At 38.4% G+C, this 20,929-nt stretch overlaps 1 protein-coding gene across 1 annotated transcript in view; it reads right to left on the bottom strand.

Annotated features, from left to right (window-relative positions):
- Window positions 1-20,929, bottom strand: part of sorcs3a (sortilin related VPS10 domain containing receptor 3a) — a 314,018-nt gene that overhangs the window by 185,744 nt on the left and 107,345 nt on the right. Inside the window, exon 2 of the mRNA XM_055010019.1 lies at window positions 12,512-12,579. Coding sequence (XP_054865994.1) covers window positions 12,512-12,579 — 68 coding nt within the window. The remainder of the gene's footprint in view (window positions 1-12,511; window positions 12,580-20,929) is intronic.

Genomic DNA, 20,929 nt, shown 5'->3' with positions numbered 1-20,929 from the left:
CTGAAGGCGCGAATAAGACCAATTAAATCAAAATAATTAGACTCAAACGCCAGATTATTTGGTGTGAAAATCTGCCCTAATGAAAGAGAACCGAGTAAGACTACAGCATTGTTCCCTGGAGGGCAAAATGACAAAAGTCAGACATGTTTATTGGCGGTTTGGTGTTTTCATTCAGACGTCTGGCGGGAGAACGTTGTCAGTTCTCACAGATATTGATTGAACTCCATCAGATTGCTGTATAACTGTTAAACTAAGAGGTGTCTCCAATGCACAGAGTGAGGCAGTTAAAAACAGACTAGAGCTCTCAAAGTTACATGCAAATTCATTATAACTATTTGATGGTTTTGACTGTATAAACTCCATACTTTATTAATTGGTTTCATTATTCTTTTGGATAAAACTGTCAAAATATTGTAATTTCAGCTTCTTAAGTGTGATTATTTTCCGTTTTCTCTCTTTCTCTATAACAGCAAACTGAATATCTTTGGATTTGGGACAATTTATAACTGTTAAACTGTGATGTGCTTCCACTGCAGGAAAAATGCAGCAGTTAAAAACAGACTGGAGATGCATTATGACGACTATGTGAAACAATAACTGGAATTTGTATTTATTTTTGGACAGTGAGAGCATTTATCTATATGCAATCTTACTAGATTTGACTGACAAAAAGCAGCTTAGTCAATAAATGTCATTTAGTTTTGTTTCTCCATGTAGAGCCTGTTGATGGTTTTGATTGCATAAACTTCACTTAGTAAAACTTACTTTGGACTAAAGCTGCAATGATTAATCATTTAATCCATTAGGCGTCAACTTTTAGATTAACTGCTAACTATTTTGACTATTTTGACTATTTATTCATTTGTTTGAGTAAATTTTAAGGAAAAATTATCTAAATTCTGTGATTCCAGCTTCGTAAATGTGAATACTTTCTGGTTTCTTTCCACCTTTATGACAGTAAACTGAATATCTTTGAGTGTTTGACTGTGAGATGTCTCCTTTACAGAGAAAGTGTGGCAGTTAAAAACAGACTACAGCTCTTAAAGTTACTCACAGATGCATTACAACGACTATGTGCAACAATCATTGTCAGTTGTCTGTTTGTATTTGGACTGTGACACCATTTATTTACATGCAAAGTTAGTAGATTTGACTGACAATAAGAAATGCAACATCAATCCCCATTAAAATAAATTCAATGTCCTTTGGTTTTGTCTCTCCATGATGCTAATCAAAAGAGAGGAGAAGAGGAGTTTTATTTAACTATAAATGAACCTTTTGTCAAGAGAAAATGCAAAACATGATGCAGAAAGTGATCCAAACCATCACAAGCTGCTAAAACACACTTTAAACTGCCCAATCAAAAAAAAAAAAAAAAGTCAAAAAACTTACCAGCACTGTTTACACGACACACTCTCCTCACTGCATCATGCACTATATTCAGTGCAGGTTTTGCTATGCAGCGTTGAACATATGGTGTGATGACCAGCTGATAAAAAAGCTCAGAGTTGTAGGGGGATAGCAGCGAAGGTTTTTCAGCCTTTATGTCGCACAGTGTCAAAAGTTGAGAGTGGAGGGGATCACAAGCTGTAGCTGGTGTTGTTCTGGAAGCTAAAACGCAGAAATACAGGCTTGGAGTGTTTCACTGCTGCTGGAACAACACGGTCGAGGCACCCAGTGGCCAGAAAGCCTGACTACAGCTTCTATGTTCATCATGAGATGTATACTGGCTCAAAAAGCATTTTTCTGCTATGCAATCAATGGAAAAAGAGTGTTTGTCTAATGTTAAATAAAATGTATCACATACATTGAAGATAATATGAAAAATTGATCGGGAAAATTTTATTTCATCCCATTTGTGTGTGCAGAGAGCCAACAGAAGTCAGTTGTCCTGGCCAGTGTGAGTCTCGGGGTTCATTCCAGCACTACTGCACTATAAAGGGTGCCAGAAAACAGATTTAGTACATCTTTATACATGGTATGTCAAATACATTGTGCTATAAATATCAGGATGTCCTTCTATGTCCACTTTGCGGCTTTTCTGGTCATTCTGACCCACAATCTTCTGCAGATTACGCTACTGCTTCTCACACAAATATAAACAAGCTGCAATAATATGATGAACTGGTGTATCCCAACTGTATGCATACTGCATGCAACAGTATGCATTTTGCTACTGAAGGAAAAAGAAAAAGTCTAAGATTTCACAGGGTTGGTTGCTCCCAGTGAGAAGAATGACAATAAACATGCTGTGCAGGACTGAAGTTGCAGAAACTTGCAAAACCTTCTTTAGCAATATGTAAATCTACTTATAGGAGCATCTGTTTCACTGTTGTAGCAAAAGAATTCATTGATGTAAAATGCATTTTAGCAGTGCACACATGTAATTTTGTAGATTTTTGCATTATTTGCTTTAGCAAATGCGAAAAACTGAGTAGCAGAGTGAGCAAATGTAACAAATTCATGGTTTAATTCAATTCAATTCAATTTTATTTATATAGCGCCAATTACAGTCAAATTGTCTCGAGACGCTTTACAGAACCCATATGCCTGTTTACATCTTTATTCAATAGTACCCTTAAAAACTTAGATCACTTAGTAACTGTATTTCATGTTTTTTTTCCATGTTTGTGATTTTCCCCTTATATTAGCAAACTAATGTTTGCTCTGCGAGGTGACAGTCACTGTGTGTAGATACTTAGTCAGGATTAATCTATGTGTAAGAACTAGTTTGTGAACACAGTAATTAAGTCATGTATAAAGTTCACTTATTAAACACTTAAGGCAAAATCTACAACAATTAATCCCTTAAATGATTTGCTGTCAACTATTAAATTAACTGCCAACTATTTTGACAATCAATTAATCGATTTGAATAATTTTTAAGACAAAGAAGGTCTAAAATCTGCAAACTGCTGTTTTTTTTCTTTCTTCCTCTGACAGTAAAGCGATTATCTTTGGGTTGTGGACAAAACAAGACATTTGTCAACTTGCGTTTTAGGAACCACTGATCAACCTCTGCTAAGTTTCAGTTTAGTAACATCAGGTGTAACTGGCTCCTGGTCTGCATTACATGTCTGCTGCTGGCTCAGTACAAACCTGGGACTAAACAAGTTCTGTTTTTAATATTTACCACCTATTTGCAGCACAATGAAGGCTGAATGAGGAAGTAATGTTTATCACAGTTCAGCTGCAGTGTTTAAAGAGCTTATATTTACAGCTTTAAATTTGTATTTTTGGGGTCTATCATAAAATATTTAGATTGTTTAATGTTGAAAAGACATTATTTTCCTACTACTGTATACTGCTGCAGAACCTACGTATGAAACACTCTGTTTTAGTTCCTGTCTCTTTAAGACCCGCCTCCTCAAAAGTGTTTGGTCATTTGGTCCTACCAAAGTCAGATAGCACATTTGTTGACCATGTGAGGCTGGTTAATAACCCCAGGTCTCTAAGTATAGGGGTGTGTGAGGAAATGATGTCCGACCGTGAGGCAGCTGCTCATTCTTTGTTTGACAGTGAAATTAAGCTGCTAGCAGGAGTTTTGCAAATTAGTTAAATTGTAATGCAGAGAGAAGAAAAGTCTTAAAATTAGATGTTTCAGACAGGTAAAGAGCAACACAGTCGCCACAAAATTATATTCCTATACAACGAAATTGCATTCGCAATTATAATGGGATGTAATTTTGTTAACAGCCAACACAAAGCAGAGACTGGACTTCCATCTAGAAGACCACAGTTTGCGTTACATAGAGAAAATCTGTCTCAGAGTTAAGTTTTGACTTCTGTTGTTCACTTTCAGGTTTGACTCGCTTTCTGATTCAGTTCAGGCACCAAAACTACATGGTTGGATTTAGGAAAATGCCACATTTCCTAAGACACTTTTATTTGTTAGAAGTTTGGTTATGTTTCAGCACCAAAATTACTTGGTTAGGTTCAGGGAAAATCTCAGAGTTTGGGTTAAAATACTACTCTTTTACTACATGTTGGAAGTTTCGCTTCCATTTTCTGGGTTACCATGGTAACAAGTCTCACCCCATCTAATAGATGACTAATTGGCTAAAAAAAAGAGCAGCAATGATGCAGTAAAATAAATGCCAAAGATGTGTTGAATAGAAACTCATTTGCTTTACGTTACAAACTTTCGCTCAGAAAACACAACTGTGAATGCAGTTTAGTTGTGTAGCAACGTACGTAAAACAACTTCCCTTAATGTGGACTTTGGGCTTTATAAGTTTGCAAATCTTCAAAATGCACAAAAAAGCCAAACTATAACACATAAGTGGAACAGAAGATACCAAAAAAGCAGAATATGAGCCCTAAAAAATTCAATCGCTGACAGGGTTTTGCTAAACATCTTATACACCAAACCTTAATTTGTTACTGCAACAATATGAGTCAGAGCTGTTATGAACACAGCATAAGAAAGCAGGACTTGACTCCTGCCTGTGTATGTTGTTGTGATTAACATCAGCTCATCCTGAAGCTTTTCCAGCTCAGTAACTCAGAAACACACAACCTCCATAAAGTCCCTGTTGTAATGCAGGAGGGAACAACTGCTGCATGGGCATGTTTTGCAAACAGAACAGTCTAGGATCTGTCAGATTCCTTCAGTGATAGGAGGGAAATACAACCTGACTTTGTTGTTGGCATTAATTTACCCACGTCTGAATACCTGCAAATGAGCACAGGACTTGTCATATTTGATCAATTTCCCTCCACAGAGGTGCGATCCTCCGGAGGCCAGATGAGAGAGGCCGAACAACTTTGAAGAAGAATTGTTTTGCTGAGTTGATTTATTGTCAACAATGAACGGCTCGCCTTCATTTCTTTCCCCTCCACATGTGAAGGCTCCCTCTGAAAATTATGCAGGCGCTGACTGATCAGCTTTCATTGTTTAAGGTCAGGATGTTCATTAAAATTGACAGACTGTCTGGACGATACTTTGAGGTGTTGCCACTGCCTTGACCTTTATAAAAAGGTGGCATTAGAGTTGCCATTTGGGACGTTTTCTCCATGAAGTGATAAACATTCTGTTTGACTGCTCCTCTTCAAACCCAATCAGAGCTGTGATCTCAATTAGCCGGTGAAAGGGAGAAGAATCGCGGACCCAAGCTGACACAAGGCAGCTGGTTTCTCATGCTGCTACAGAGGTGCTACTTTGCCTTTTTATTAAGTTTGCCAATACATTAGCATTGAGGCTCACTAACTGTTATTTCTCTGGCTTATTCTAATAGATTCTTTCAAGACCAATTTCAGCAAATTCAGATTTTTTGCTCCGTAAATTTTCAATCCATCCATTCATCCATTATCCATACACCGCTTAATCCTCATTAGGGTCGCAGGGGTGCTGGAGCCCATTCCAGCTGACTTGGGGCGAAGGCAGGGGACACATGGACAGACCACCAGTCTGTTGCAGGGCTACATATACAGACAAACAATCACGCACGCATTCACGCCTACGGGCAATCTAGAATAATCAACTAACCTCAGCATATTTTTGGACTGTGGAAGGAAGCTGGAGTACCTGGAGAAAACCCTCGCATGCACAGGGAGAACATGCAAACTCCATGCAGAAAGATCCCGGGAAAGCCGGGACGTGAACCAGGGATCTTTTAGCTGCAAGGCGAGAGTGCTAACCACTACACCACTGTGCAGTCCTCACTAAATTTTGACAAAATAAATTTTCTGAGAAAAAAAAAAAAGAAGCATCATTTCTACCATACATGAATAATTCATACATAACAATTTAGGCATTTTTGTCCTCTTTCACACAGCATGAGTGTCACTGTTGTAGGTTTTGTTTTGTTTTTTTTAATATATCACTTCACTTCAGCACAGTGTGTCGACCAAAACTGTCATTGACTCCCATTATATTGGCACTCCAAAATTTCAAGCGATAATCAGAAACAGAGGGTCTCTCTAATTGGCCACCAAATCTGTATAATACACAGTACAAACATGAAAATACATCATCTTGTTCAAAACAAGATGCTGCTTCACATGTTGAAAGATTTCTTTGATACAGCATAGTTTTTGAGCTGTAACCGTTTGCTTCAGGCTCTAATCCTCAGTCTGCCATCTCCTCTCTCTGCTCTGCTCACTGCAAACAACCAGGAACTCACTGCTGATTGGCTGATTGATTCTGGACCACACTCTCGGAGTAAAAGCTCAAAGCTACTGATCGGGGTTTGTGATAAATGCTGGTTTTTCAAAATAAAATGTACTTATATAAATTATACCTTAAGTATCATTCATAGGACATATTAACCAGCAAAACCTGCATTGGCACACTCAAAGTTTCCTGAGAATTTTTTAGTTTTTCTATTCTTATCTCTTTTGAATTACCTTCCTCGACCTCCTTGTGCCTTTTGTGTCTCCAGCGTTCTTTAAGTTACTGTAAATGAATCTGCAGCCTCCCTGCAGACGTCATTGCCTGAACGGACAGCTGCTCCCCTTGCTGTGGGTTTCTGGGTTGAGTGATGGAGCTGGGAGTTCTGCCAGTGACACTGATCTCCAGCCACAGTGATGCTCTCACACCGTGGATAAGTCACTTCACCTGAACGCGTTCCCCACAGAGTTCCGCTGTCACGGCACATTTAACTGATGACGGCGCTTTGGGTTTATGCGAGTTCAGACGTCACTTATTCATGTGCTGAAATTTGCTGAGTAGCAGACGGTGGCACTCGGACAAGTTGTTGATGTTGTTGCTTTGCTGTGAGGACTCATGAAGCCTTTTCTACTACTTTCTAAATTAACTTCCAAATTGTGCAAATGTTTGATCAAGTTGTATCTGGAACCACTAATGGAAGTTTTCTTTCAAACATATGCACTATTTGATTTTAAATAATGACAAATCCAGAGGGTGGATGGATGGATGGATGGATGGATACATGGATAGATGGATAGACAGACAGACAGACAGACAGACAGACAGACAGAGATAGATAGATAGATAGATAGATAGATAGATAGATAGATAGATAGATAGATAGATAGATAGATAGATAGATAGATAGATAGATAGATAGATAGATAGATAGATAGATAGATAGATAGATAGATAGATAGATAGATAGATAGATAGATAGATAGATAGGTAGGTAGGTAGGTAGGTAGGTAGGTAGGTAGGTAGATACTTTATCCCCATCTCCTTGGGGAAATTCAATGTGTTCAGTAGCTCAAACATGCTACATTTAAGAAAAAGAAGGACACCAATGTGAAAAGAACATGCAAGCAGCATTGAAAATCATGCTACTTTAAAAGTCTAAGTACAGTATAAAAATAGAATCCTCTAGAACACATCTGTCAAAATTAAGGCTCACGGGCTGAATCAGTCTCACCTCGTCATTTTACAGAACAAAATTTACTTCAACAACAAACACAGAGCTGAGTAAACTAACCCTTAAAGTCCAAGAATTAAAAGGCAGTCCGTGTTTTCAGCTGAATGTGTTAATGGAAAGTTAATGGCAAAGACAAAATTCCAAAACACTTCTTCAAGTAGCTCCTTTCAGGTGGTTTTTGACTTTTCTGAAACTGATTTTTTGTGCTTAATGGGAAGTTGATGTGGTGAACATTAAGCTCACATGACTAATCAATTGTTTCTTCCATAGCTCCCGTCTCTGGACATGAAACATGGCTGATACTATCTGATATTTCTTTCCATTTTTATCACGTAGATAGGCCAACGTTTGGCTTGTTTCTCCTTCTTTTCAGGTGTTTCAGCTGTTGGCAAACAACTGGCTTTGTTCCCAGGTGTGTACAACGTTGCAACATTTCAAAAGCTTATTTTAAATTTGCTTTACAATTACATGAATACACACCTACTAATGTTTGCTGCTGCAGCTCCACTCCAACATCTCCCATATATCCCCTATATACTAAGTTTTGCAGTTTGAAATATCATGTTCATGTGTTTTTGTGGGACTAAAAACCATCCTGAAATTCAGTCAGTAACAGCTTCATAAAACTGTGAGGCCTAAATGAGGAGCGTGAGTCTTTATGAATCAGAGACACTTCGGAGAATTTAGAAACATTAAAAAGTTTCTGTCTCCATCACCGGGTCAGAGTGACATTTGAATATTTCCAGCAAAAAATTCTGGTTCCACCTACTTAAAAGTGTAATTAGAGAGTAGATAACAGCCTTTACAACAATGAGTCAGCAAACTCCATATATGATGCAGCAAAAATGACGACAACAGGCACATTTTCAAACAGGAGCCTGTTCACTAAATATGCCACGCTCGGCATCCTTCTCAAAAATGTTTAGGGTTGCGTTTTAAAACACACCTCCAGTGAAAATTATGTTTTTATTGTTTTTTATCTTATCATTTTCATTATTTTTTCTTGTTTGTTTTGAGGGGGGGTTTTCAGCTTTGGAAGACATATCACGAGTGAAATAAGCTGTTAGTGCCGTGGTGAAGCATTTTCTCCATGTCTAAAAAAAACAGATTCAAACTTCCTAGATTCAATACATAACAAATCTAAAGAACCAATCACATCAGCTTGCTGGGTGAAGCTTTCTGCATCACTATTGTCCTTTAGAATCACATTCTGAGTTGGCATTTTGCAGTGTAGAGCTGTTTTACAGTGTTTTAAATAGTTTTGTTGGTGAAGTGGTGTGCTGGAGCTGCCGTGATTGGTTAAAGGTGGGTGGAGGCGTTGGCAGCAGCTTCATAGAGCTGCCCATTCTAGATGAAGCAACAATGTGGAGTTACATCTAAGACATTCTGAGGCATTAAGGGACTATTTTAATGGAAAACATTACTAAATAGGTAACTTTGATACACAGAAATGAGAGAACTGTTAATATAACAAACGTCTAAAACATGTTTTAAGTTGCAATAAAAACACAATTTTAACGTGGACATAAGCTTTTTTTTAGCCAACATTAACATCAGTAACACTGTTTGTCTTAAAATGTAATAACATAATACAACACATATTTTTCTGTCCGTAACTTTTGTGCAGTAACAGAAATTTAATACTGTTACTCTATAAATGTATGTGCAGTTCAGCGTCATTTGTCATGGGATATCCGTACGTGTGAAATGTGTACTCCGTGGTTATTATGTCCCTGTTTATTCTCATTGTACTTTTGCATTTCTTGTTGTTTCTTACTATGATTCATTTGTATGTAGTTGATTTAATGTGTGAACTTCCCCTGCGAGGGATCAATAAAGTTTATCTTATCTTATCAGAGTAATAACTATGACATCACAGTGGGAGCTGACCAATTACTGGCGCCAATATTTTGCATTTTTGTCATTACCAGTATCATTATTTCGTTCAACCGATTCCCAATAACATGAATGAATTTAAAAATGTGCTTCTTTGTCTCTGAATGAATGCACATCACTAGAACAGCCAATCAACAATGACAGATAAAAGCTGACAAGTTCCCTTGTATTTAAACATATATAAACTATTTTGTGTTGGAGTTATATTATTGTTGTGTTATTCTACATTTTGACACCCGGATTTAAATTTTTTACTGCAAAAATAAACATACTGGTTGATCTCTAGGATGTATTTTGATTAACTAGCTCCTCATGAATGCAGCTTTTCGTCTAATACAAGTTTATTCCAGCTCTATTCGGTTTGCATCACACTGGTTTTCACCTCTCCTGCCACATTATGTTCTCTGTGTGCCATCTGTGGAGGTTATAACTGGACGTATGTCGAGGGCTGTTTATGCAACAGGGACTACAGGGACCCTCAAAGTGAACAGATTTCAACTTTTCCACAAATAATCCCCCTTTTTTTCCAAGGTTTCTGTGGTTGTATAATGAGATAAACAGAAGAAAAGATAACTTGAGTGTGAGTTTTCTTATTCCTGTCATATATGCAGGGAGTTTAGAAATGCAGGCAAAGATTTTCATCACGGAACAATCATTTAATAATTTAGGAAACATGTCCAGAGTATTTTGCGATACAGAGTCTGCAGATAAAGCGTCTGCACTCAGTCTGACTGCAGAATATCAAGGGACTGCATTTTCTTTGCATTTATTCAAAACAGTGCACTGTTTTTGCCTCGGGATCCAAATTACACAGTTACTGTCTAAATGTCAGAAATGGCTAGCAGTCACTTTGGCACCACTTATCATTGTCAAGCATCCACTTCAAGCTGGGCACAGTGAGCAATTTTAAAAAGTGTATGTTTTGTGCTTTAAAGGACTGTCATCTCTGAAATCTCAAAAGAAAAAGAAGAAGACAGATGGAATATTGTCGGTCTCTCTGTATTCAAATGGAGCTGCTGTGGTTTGAAGTCATGTGGAACTGCATCACTGGCGAGAGACGTTGGTCAAAAAGCAAATTTCATCTGAATCAAAGGGCTGAACGTCCTTCAATTTCAAACAAAGAGTCACTCTATTGCTTTTTTTTTGTTTAAAAAAAGTAAAGGCTGTACTTTTCTGACTCCTAGTTTCCCTTAACTAATCCTGTCCCCGGTGAAATGTATTTTTTCCATTAAAAACACCCTGATTAGGAGTTAAAATGTTTCACGAGACTGAAATGTCATGCTGTTGATAAACAGAATTACAGTTCTCTAAGAGTTTTTCATCCAGGCCGTAATTCATGAAATTTTAATTTTTCCAAAGTTTTTTGCTAAGAATTGAAGAAGTAAAATGCATTTTCCCCATAGGCCTCCATTAAAAAAAGAGATGCCTGTAAAACTTCAACTGCAAATAAGCGCTTCTATTTTCTAATCCATAGAGGTTTCATATTTGTAAAACCTCTCCAGCACGGACTGAGCACTGAGTGGAATGGTCTGACTGCATCTCGTTATCATTCTGTTCTGTTTGCATTTCTTTGAACCAACCACAGTAGCCGTGGGCGGAGCTAAACAAAGGATGCAGCAACAGTGAATTGTTTTGGTGGAAAATTTGCATGCAGGGAGACGACGTCTGGCAATAAAATGGGTAATTGAGTAAAAAAAACTAGCAGGGCCGCCTTACTGCACTATTCAAACATTCACTGAGGTCGACTGCTGCTTAATGCTGTTGCTGTGTGTTGTAGTGAAGAGAATTTTTTATTTTTTTGTTTGTTTGTTTCTGTTGTCAGACAGCGGAACAAGTATGAACAAGTAGTCACCTCCAAGCTGCTAAAATCCTGATTTTATCACCACAACTTTGTGTCACAAACTGATTAAATACACAAGTTGGAATCAACAGCTGTGCTACGAATTCTGCATTATTTTACAAGCTACTACCAAAATGAGTTACAAAATACAAAGGAAAGAACCTACTTTAGCTGCTTCTTATCCATGTTGCACTTTGTTTAACACACAGACCAAACCTTTTCACTTTGTTATAGTATGGTAGGAACTTGGATTTCTAACAGCCCTCTTTTTTATTTATTTTTTGTCATATTAGAGTTGCCAGTTTAACTCTGTTCTGCAACATACGATGACAAAGTGTATGTCAAAACAAAATGAACTGAAATAAAATGACCGTTTTGTTTATTCAGAGGACTAATCTCAACTAATCTGTAAAATAACAGATAGATTAACCAATAGACATTTTGACGCTGGTAAACAAAAAAAAGAAAAAGAAAATTTGATCTGAATCAAAAGCCTGAGCGTCTTTCAGTTTCAGCTGTATTTTCTGAAAAACAAGTAAAATACTCATCAACTTATCTTTCAAAATGGTTACTTATTTGGAGGAATAATCTCAACTAATCTGTAAAATAGTTGATAGATTAAGATTAAAGATAGATCTAAGCCCTATTTGTAGGTACTTTTCATTTGGAAAAACTAAACATGCACAATGAATGCACAACATTTTAGCATGCTGAAAATTCCAAAGTTTGACAGACCGTCTCTGCAGAGTTGTGGTTTCTAACTGGAAAATGTCTGTTCAGAGGAGTTTACCGAGGGGTCAGTTACCTGAGAGGACCCTTACACTAGCATATACTGTTTGCCTTTGAATCCCACCAATCTGCCTCCAGGGGATTCTGTCATGTGTGCGGCATCATTCTAAATGTCAAACAAAGGAATAAATGAATGTGTTGCACAATCCGGGATTGAAAATGGCTTGCATGTGGTTCCAGCTCATCAGGGATGTGTTGCCCATCCTGCTGCTGTGTGTTTTTACTCTTTACAAGCTGTTGTGTCATGAGTTTGTGTGTTTATTTCATTCCCAGTAGGGGTGAAGAAGCAGAGTACATCAGATAATAAGGCGGAACAAGAGCATAGCGAGCAGCATCCTCCACCTGAGCGCCCTGTGTGACCGAGCGTGACACCAGAACAAGGTGTTCACAGCAGACAGGTGGGAAAAGACAGCGACGCCTCAAAGTTGAACAAGAAAATGAAGTCAGACGTGTTTAAAGAGTTAGTCAGATGTTGTCAGGTTGGTTTCCCGTCACTGGAAGTTATATTAAATCATCAAACAGCTGAAGCATTAAGCCAATCACAGGGTCATCGTGCAGGGCTAATTCTACCCTGCGGCACATTCCAGCATTCAAAGACATCGACTGCTAAATATTTTATGAGTTAAATCTCCGGTGGACTCACCTCCACAGTGTGCTCTCAGTAACGCTGCCGATGTGGAAGTCGTAGAGCTTCGTTAGAATCAGAATCACCTGCAAAGAGAAGGAATTTAACCATTAAAATCTGGTTATAACAAAACATTAGTCGAAAGAAAATCACAGTTAAATATTATCTTAATTAAGCAATTAGTTGTTTGGTCTATAAAATGATGTGTTTCCTCAAATTTCATCTATACTAAATAGTCTGGCTTTATACAAATGTAGGGGAAATTTCCAGCACTCAAAGCATGCTAATGTCTCGTGTATTTGATCTAGTTAATAGGTGTTAATAGCTTAACGGTTAAGTGGTTCAGCTCCCAGCTGGCGCGAATCTTTCCGAATATTTCCTGTCCATTTCCACTGTCTCTTTCTAATAAAAGTGAAAAAGAAAAACTTTAATTTATGTGAAAACTATGCTATTGCCTGGACTATTGACCTCACAGGTTCTCTGTGAGGTTGCCAGGAAACCAGAGATTCCCCAAAATGTCAAATTGTTGCTTTAAAGACGGGATGAGGGAGCTCAGACGTGTGGAAGTGGAAGCATCTGATCAGAACGCCTCCCTGTGGAGATATTTCTTTGAAATCCAGCTGTGAGGAGACCCTGAGGCAGAGCCCTGCACACCGGAGTGATTATATATATCTGTCTGGCCGGAGAATGCCTCAGGATCCCAAAGGAACAGCTAGAGATCGAGGACTTGGAGGCTGCCTTGTTTAACCTGCTGTCAGCTGGGCTTTTCTATACTTTGTAATCCCACATGACGGCACAATTTATGGCCTCAGAAATCGATAAATGTTGCACGAAAAGCATCTCAGTGGAGTCTGAACAGCCGGTTAATGCAAACTCAACTCATCCTGCAGCTGCAATTCTTTGTTTTCGTATAAAGCCTGGAACTATTTGCATTTATAGAAGCTTGAATTCTCTCCAACACCAGTTGAGGAAACTCTCTGAGGTTCTGGGAGGGACAGATTAGCATGTTGGGAGGTGCTTTGCATAATTAACTGCGACTCCCAAATGTTGTGTATGTGAACCTACACTCTCCAACTTTAGTTTCTGTCCTGATGCAGCGTCCTCAGCCCTGTGGTAAAGTGACATCTGACCAACTCTGTGCTCGCAGCTTTGGCTTCTGCTCTTTCATAGAGATAATCAGCTCTTTGATGATCTCCGTGAAAGTCCTCAGAGTGAATAACAAGACATGAAGGCCGAGTGTGGCAGGATCAGCGGTCAGCTGTGATCCAAAGTCCAAAGTGGAGGATCAGAACACTGTTGCACGGAGACCGATAGGAGTTATGAGGTGTAATGCACTGAATTCTAGCTCAGGTTAATTAATAATTCTGCAGGGTTTTAGCCTAAATATTTATATAAGTTGGGTTAAGTTAGGTTCTCAGCCTTAGTCACGTGTTTTATGTCATTTTTGTGGAGTTTTAGTCAATATGTAAATTAATAGGGACTAAACTCCCAATATTTAAACTTCTTTCTTTTACTGTAAAGCACATTGGTGCAGCGGCTGTTTAAAATGCGCTGCAATGAAGAACAAAGAATTCTGAGCAAAGGGTTCTACAAATAGTGTTAAGAAACAGTGTAAAACTATATTTGAAAACCGTGAAAATAACCTCAAATATCTGTAAAATAATGACATTTTTTGCAGATGTACATACATTAAAACCCTTTATTTTCATGGTGACTAATTACTTTTTGTAACAGTACAGATTTTCATTAAGTACATCAATTTACTGATTTAAGTACATCATGTACAGTTTTAGCATGTTTTGTTTTCTTTTTCAGTCAAAATGTAAATTAAATAACCTTACCCTGTAATTATACTACATATTATCTATTTCAACAAAATAGTGAAATCTGTATAATAATAGTTTAGTAACAATTTTTTGTTTGTTTATTTTGTGTTGTTTTGTTTTTCTACAGTTAACATGCAAGTTCATGTTTTTTTTTCCTTGTAAAATTTCTGGTTATTATCTGTAGATTTGTAAAATAACTGTAAATTATTCCAACAGTGACTTCACTTAATTGAGGGTAGAAAAACACCATTTATTCTATTTAACCGCCTGCTAGTTGCCACCTATATTCACCGAATCTCTGCACGCCATTATTTTGCATTAATGACACACTTGGGTCGACCTCACAAGGGGAAACATCCTTTACATAATAAGATGCTATTTTCATCCATCAGTCTGTGTTCTCTTTTTGTTATCTGCACTGTTTTTATCTGTTTTCCTTCCCTGACTAAATGGCTGCTGCTCCTCCTCATTAGCATCCACGTCTCTTGATAGCATTTCCCTCCCTGCAACGAGCTTCAGCTTGTTTAAAGCAACCTGACAGCCTCCACTTGAGTCACTTAGCTGGGAGGCGGCGCAGGAGGTGCGTCGTTGAGTCCTCTGACAGAAGTCACAGTGAGATAAGGAAATGAAACCGGCATCCTGGCACTCTCGACCTCCTCGAGAAGTTGCGGCCCGCAGACTTCCAGGGCCTTTCCACCTCTGGCTGAGCCTCACTCCCCTCACAGGGCCTCGGAACAAGCCTCACCAGGGTCCCTTGGATGCTACTTGTGGGAAGATGTGCCACATGCCCAAGGGATCCTCCTGCTCAGACTGTGAACAGATGGTTTGGGCCAAGCAGGACTGCAGCGCCAGAGAGAGGGTAGCGCTGAATAAGACAGAAAATGGATTGTTGCCATGCAGCGCTGCCACATAGCAAAACTGTGTGTTAGCATGTGTGCATCCTGTTGGTGTCATGTATAAATGACTGCATCTCTGAGAATATGCCAGCATGTAAATTAGACTTTTTCTGTGTGATTCTGCAAGATATTATCTGTAATTTATCAAAAACTAAATAACAGTTTTAAAAATGAAAACTGTTCAAAACTGGCAGCGAGGGTGCCAGAAAAAACATGTTAAATGGTGTAATACTGTAACAATTAAAAAACTGTGAAAATAAATGGCAAATATCTGTACAATACATTTCATGTGTGGATTCAAATGAAATAAAAACCTATATTTTTATGGTCACTCATTGAAAAAGCAAATGATTTGGTCTGTAGATGATCTGGTCACCCCAAATAAGGGGTTGTCATTGTTTTGGTTCTGCTTTGCCACAGCTATTTATCCATCATGCACACTGATCAATAGCTGTTTTTGCATAACCTAGTTATGTTGCACTGACTTTCAGTGATACAAGACTCCCATCCATCCATTATCTGCACACCGCTTCATTTTCATTAGGGTCACAGGGTGCTGGAGTCTATCCCGGCTGACTTAGGGTGAAGGCAGGGGACACGCTGGACAGGTCACCAGTCTATCACAGGACTACATATAGATAAAAACTATCACATTCACACCTACAGACAATTTAGAGTTACCAATTAACCACAGCATGTTTTTGGACTGTGGGAGGAAGCCAGAGTACCCGGAGAAAACCCATGCATGCACAGGGAGAACATGCAAACTCCATGCAGAAAGATCCCGGGAAAGCGGACACGTGAACCAGGGATCTTCTGACTGCAAGGCGAAAGTACTAACCACCAAGCCACTGTGCAGCCCCTGATACAAGACTTATATTTGTAAAATGTTTTAATCTGAAAATCAATTTAGTTTGTCATCAGTCCATTTCTGATATCAATCGTAAACTGGGACAGGCTAAACACTGAACCTCTGCCTATTGGCAGATATTACATTTTACCGATGTTCCCTAAATGTGTCACATGCCAGCTACCATAGACGCTGCTAGGCGGCTGCAGTGTAGCAGCTTTGACAGGTGTGCAACTAAATAATTCTCGGAAAACAGTGAAAAGAATGTTCTAATGTCAGATACACCTTAGTTGAAACAGTGATCGGCCTATCAATCATCATTCACTCACAAAATGAGACCACATTAAATTTCAACACACACACTCTCAAAAAAAGGTTGCATATGTGACCATTTTGGTCGCATTGGAGCCCTGTTAACTTATCTACATACAGTAGAAATGCTGTATGGTTATGTTATGGTTAAACATAAAAAAAAAAATGAATTACCATTTGTAAAAATACAGATTTTTGATGTGGACGCTATTCACAGTGTTGACCTGTTTGGTCCTTCATTTATTTATTTTTTTTTTTTCCAGTTAAGATGTAAATTGATTTTTTTCTCCTCTGGTTTACTGGTTACTTGTAATTCAGCAAAACAGGAAAAAACTGAAAAGTGACAGTTTAAAAATTATTTACCATTTTTCAATTTTCAGCTTCCTCTATAGGGGGCAGTGGTGGCACAACGGTTAAGTTCTGGACTACTGATCCGAAGGTCAGAGGTTCAAACCCCGATCTGGTCACTGTCGGGCCTTTTAACCCTTCCTGGTCCAGGGTCGCCGTACCATGGCTGACCCTGCGCTCTGACCCCCCAGTTGGAGGGATATGTGAAAAACAGAATTTCCCTCTGGGGATTAATAAAGGCAGAAAAGAACATTTTTTTCTCTCAAAGCAAATATCTGTAAAATAATATTTTTAGCTCATTTAAATACAGCAGAATTACAGTAAATCTATGGTTACACAACAACTCTGTTTTACTCTTTACTTTCACATTACTTTACAATGTTGGCCTGTTTCTTTGTTGTTGATGTTTTTAAGTCCTTGATATATATATATAAATGTTCCTTGAATCTTTCAGTGTAGGGAGAGGGCAACACTGAATAAGAAGGAAAATGGATTGCTGTCATGCATCGCTGCCACATCGGAAAATTGTTTGTGTTTGCATGTGTGCATCTTTTTGTGCGTGCTGCTGTAGAAATGACTGTATCTCAGAGAAGAAGCTTGTGGGGGCTTTGTGCTGTCAGAGTTGTGTGTTCGCTTCTGCTCGGGGGGCGACACGAGTCGTGTCATCACCGCACGACAGACCAAATCTGAAATTCACTGAATCCCAACAACCAGGACACCAGCTGCAGAACAGAGAAACTACTTCTGTCCCTTCAAATGCTCCTTAAAAAAATCTTAACATGCGTCTCAAAAACATCTTTTGAGGCACCCTTAAAAGCTGCTTCTTTTTACAAAGAACGTTTAATGCATTAAGCTGCAGACCTGGATATCAGCTCCAAGTGGCTTTCAAAGAACACCACATTTATTTACATGTTTCCGTCCAGCAGACAGCGGCTGGAAGGGAAGGACAAAACTGCAGCACACTTTTCAACAAAGTTTCTGTATTTCAAGTACACTCTCCCCTTCCGGATCCCCGTCTGACTTGCAATTATTGAATGAAAATGTCAGTCACATTGTAGCTGCATTAGCCTTGTTGCCTCAGCAATTAACCAACTGTGGTGAAAACATATTATTAGCATAACTAAATGTCCCCCTTCTCCTCAAAGACCGAGTCAAAGTGCCAAACACAATTTTGAATATTGGTTCAGCTCATAGCGTGCTAATGACAGTGTTAATGACTTTCTGAGAGAAGAAATGCTCTACTCCTCTCTCTGCAGAGTAATAGTTTAATTGTGATCATGACCTGAAGAGGTGTCACCTTCGATGTCAAGGCAGCAGCATAGCGAAGCTGCTAAATTAAACCTGGCTTTCAGAGAATAGCAGAACTCAGTCATGCAGAATGGAGTAATTACTAAAAAGAAAAAAAAATGCAAAAGCTAAAAGTATTGACATTTTTCCATCTGGTGGTAAATAACAAACTTTTCAAATGAAGAAAATGCTGCACAACAAAACAAAACAAAAAATATTAACAGAAGATTAGCAAGATTAAGAAAGTTCCCTATGAGCAGCATTTTATATCGTTTTGTTAATTAATCCCGCTTTAAAACACGTTTTTTAATCTGTTCAAACACCGCAGTGGCATCAAAGCAGCGGATAAAAGCAAAATAAAGCAAAACATCTGAATCCATCCACAGCAGAAAGACTCCCCCCGCCAAGCCCTCCAAAAAAAACAAACAAAAAAACACACCACTTTTTGCATTTTAGCTCAAACACTTTCAAAGCTTGCGAACAAAAAAAACCCTCCACGCCTTAGATTTGCAAAATGTCACGCTACTGAAGTATTGACACGTCTGAAAACAGGCTTTCAGTTGTGTGCAAACAAACGTCAGGACAGTCGGCACCCAAATGGCAGCCGGAACTGATCATTATCTCCCAGTGATTAAGCTTCCCCGCCTCCCTGTAGCATGTCAGCAGCTCAGCAATTACTTTGTCAATTGGCAGGAGCTGTTTATGAGACACAATGTCAACCGATGGCAACGGAGCCACTCGCTGAAATCAGAGACGCCAAGTGCTGCTGCACAGTTTGGCACAAGAAAATGAAGTCCTAATGATAAAAGGATAAACAAAGTGAAATGTTCCTGAATGCATCTTAAATGGAGACAAACACAGCTGAGTGTTGTCTTTTGGTTTTCTTCCTGTATGCTTCTGAAACCTTCTGCTCCGGTCAAAGTGTTGCTGCACCAGTACAATAAACACACCAGCAGAGGACCAATAGTCATGGAAGAATAAAGCTCCACTAATCAATATTTCTTTTACAATGCAGTGCCAAATTATCTCACTTTCTAGTCTTTCTTGTTTTGTTTTGGGGTTTTTTGTCTTTATTTTTCATGTGTATGTGTCTTTTTTCTTTTTTTGGTTCTAAGGCTCTTTAACTCCAAACTCCAGCCACAGCAGGCAACTATTTCCTGATAAAGCATCGACACAGAACGAAGTCCCTGACCTCCCAGCAGAGAGTTGGCATCTTGTGGCAACAGGTTATTGATATATTTTGCTAACTGTCTGGTATGCATGATGGAAGGTTAAAGGAATGTGAAAATATGTGTATTTATATGATGGAATGTCTCCAGCAGATGGCAATTTTTTATTTATTAGCCCTTGAAAATGAAAAAAAGTGCAACTTTTTCATCTGAGGATTAGCTCCAGAATTGAGCCATCGCGTTCAGTTATTTTCAGTGGTAAAGCACTGATAAAGAACAATGCCAGACTTAACAACCTGTGGCAACAGGTTCTTTATATATCTGGATAACTGTTTTGTGCCAAAAACATCTAAAATTCATAAATGATTCTTAAAATATATAGAATAACATGAATGAATGGCCCTTAAAGTGGAATGGAAAAAAAGTGCAAATAAACCCACAAGACTGGTGTTGGGGCACCAAAAATTCCCTGTTAGTCTATATATGTACATATTGAAAGAATGAAAATGAATATGTAAACAGTATGTTAGAATGCGGCCAACATAAATATTGTAATGTTGGGGATGTGTTTATCCTTTATTATGTTTGTGCTGTTGGTTGCACATGCAATATGTGAGTTTACAGAAAAAGGTAGTGAGGCTAGGGGGCGCTGTTGAGGTGGTAGGAGTTGGGAAGGAGAGAAGAGAGCAGGAGTCAGGGCCTAGAGCAGACTTGGATGTGTTGCGTGAAGAGCTCACTAAAAGTTATGAGAAGATCCAGAAGGTGTGATGAGTGATTCTTTTATGCACCCAAACACCCACAACGTTTACAGTGTCAAGGAAAAATCAGAAACCTTTCCATTACCACTGTCTAGTGGACAACCTCACCATTACACAGATTATGCACATTGCAGGAGTACTTTACATTTCCACTGAGCAGACGTATATATTTGATATTAAGTTTCAAGAGTTCAGTATCTCCAGAAATATAATTCCCACAGCCATGAAATTTGTTGAGGACACAGATAGAATAGCCTCCAGCACACTGAAATGATTGAATGACTCCAGCAGAGGAGACATTTTGATTTATATGCTCTTAAAAATGAGGGGAAACAGTGCCAAATTTGAGTTGTGTTAGGGCCCAAGAAAGTTTCTGAGACACCAGAAGAAACCATTGTAGCTTCCTTTTCACTGGCAGATTTATATAATGCTTAATAAATGAGTCATTCTGACTTGTCTGTGTCAAAATAGCATATATATATATATATATATATATATATATATATATATATATATATATATATATATATATATATATATATATATATATATATATATATATATATACACATATACATATATATATATATATATATATATATATATACAGAAAGCTAACCTTACAATGACACTAGCTAGGATACATGAATTAAACTAAACGAGGTTGTGCAGGATTGTGATGAAAACATTTACTGATATTATTCCACATTTTTGAACAGAAAGATAACATAAAGGATGTTTTGTCCTATTTTACCTTCCATGTGCTCTAATAGCAAAATTCTGTCCTTCAGATGTGAGAATCAGTTTCAAATATTCAGCAGTCCAGCATCTGTTGAGAGTTTCTGGTAGGCCCTCAGCTTCTCTAAATGATACAACATACCAGGTTAAACAACGTGAGGAGTTTGCACTTTGCTGCCTTACTGTATCTGCTCCACATGTGAGACACACAAACGTGTCATTATGCACATGCAAGCAGAGACAAACACAAAC

The sequence above is a fragment of the Amphiprion ocellaris genome, chromosome 4 (genome assembly GCF_022539595.1).
Source record: "Amphiprion ocellaris isolate individual 3 ecotype Okinawa chromosome 4, ASM2253959v1, whole genome shotgun sequence".
In the NCBI taxonomy this organism is placed as follows: Eukaryota; Metazoa; Chordata; class Actinopteri; family Pomacentridae; genus Amphiprion; species Amphiprion ocellaris.
This window is presented reverse-complemented; position numbering and strand designations above follow the sequence as displayed.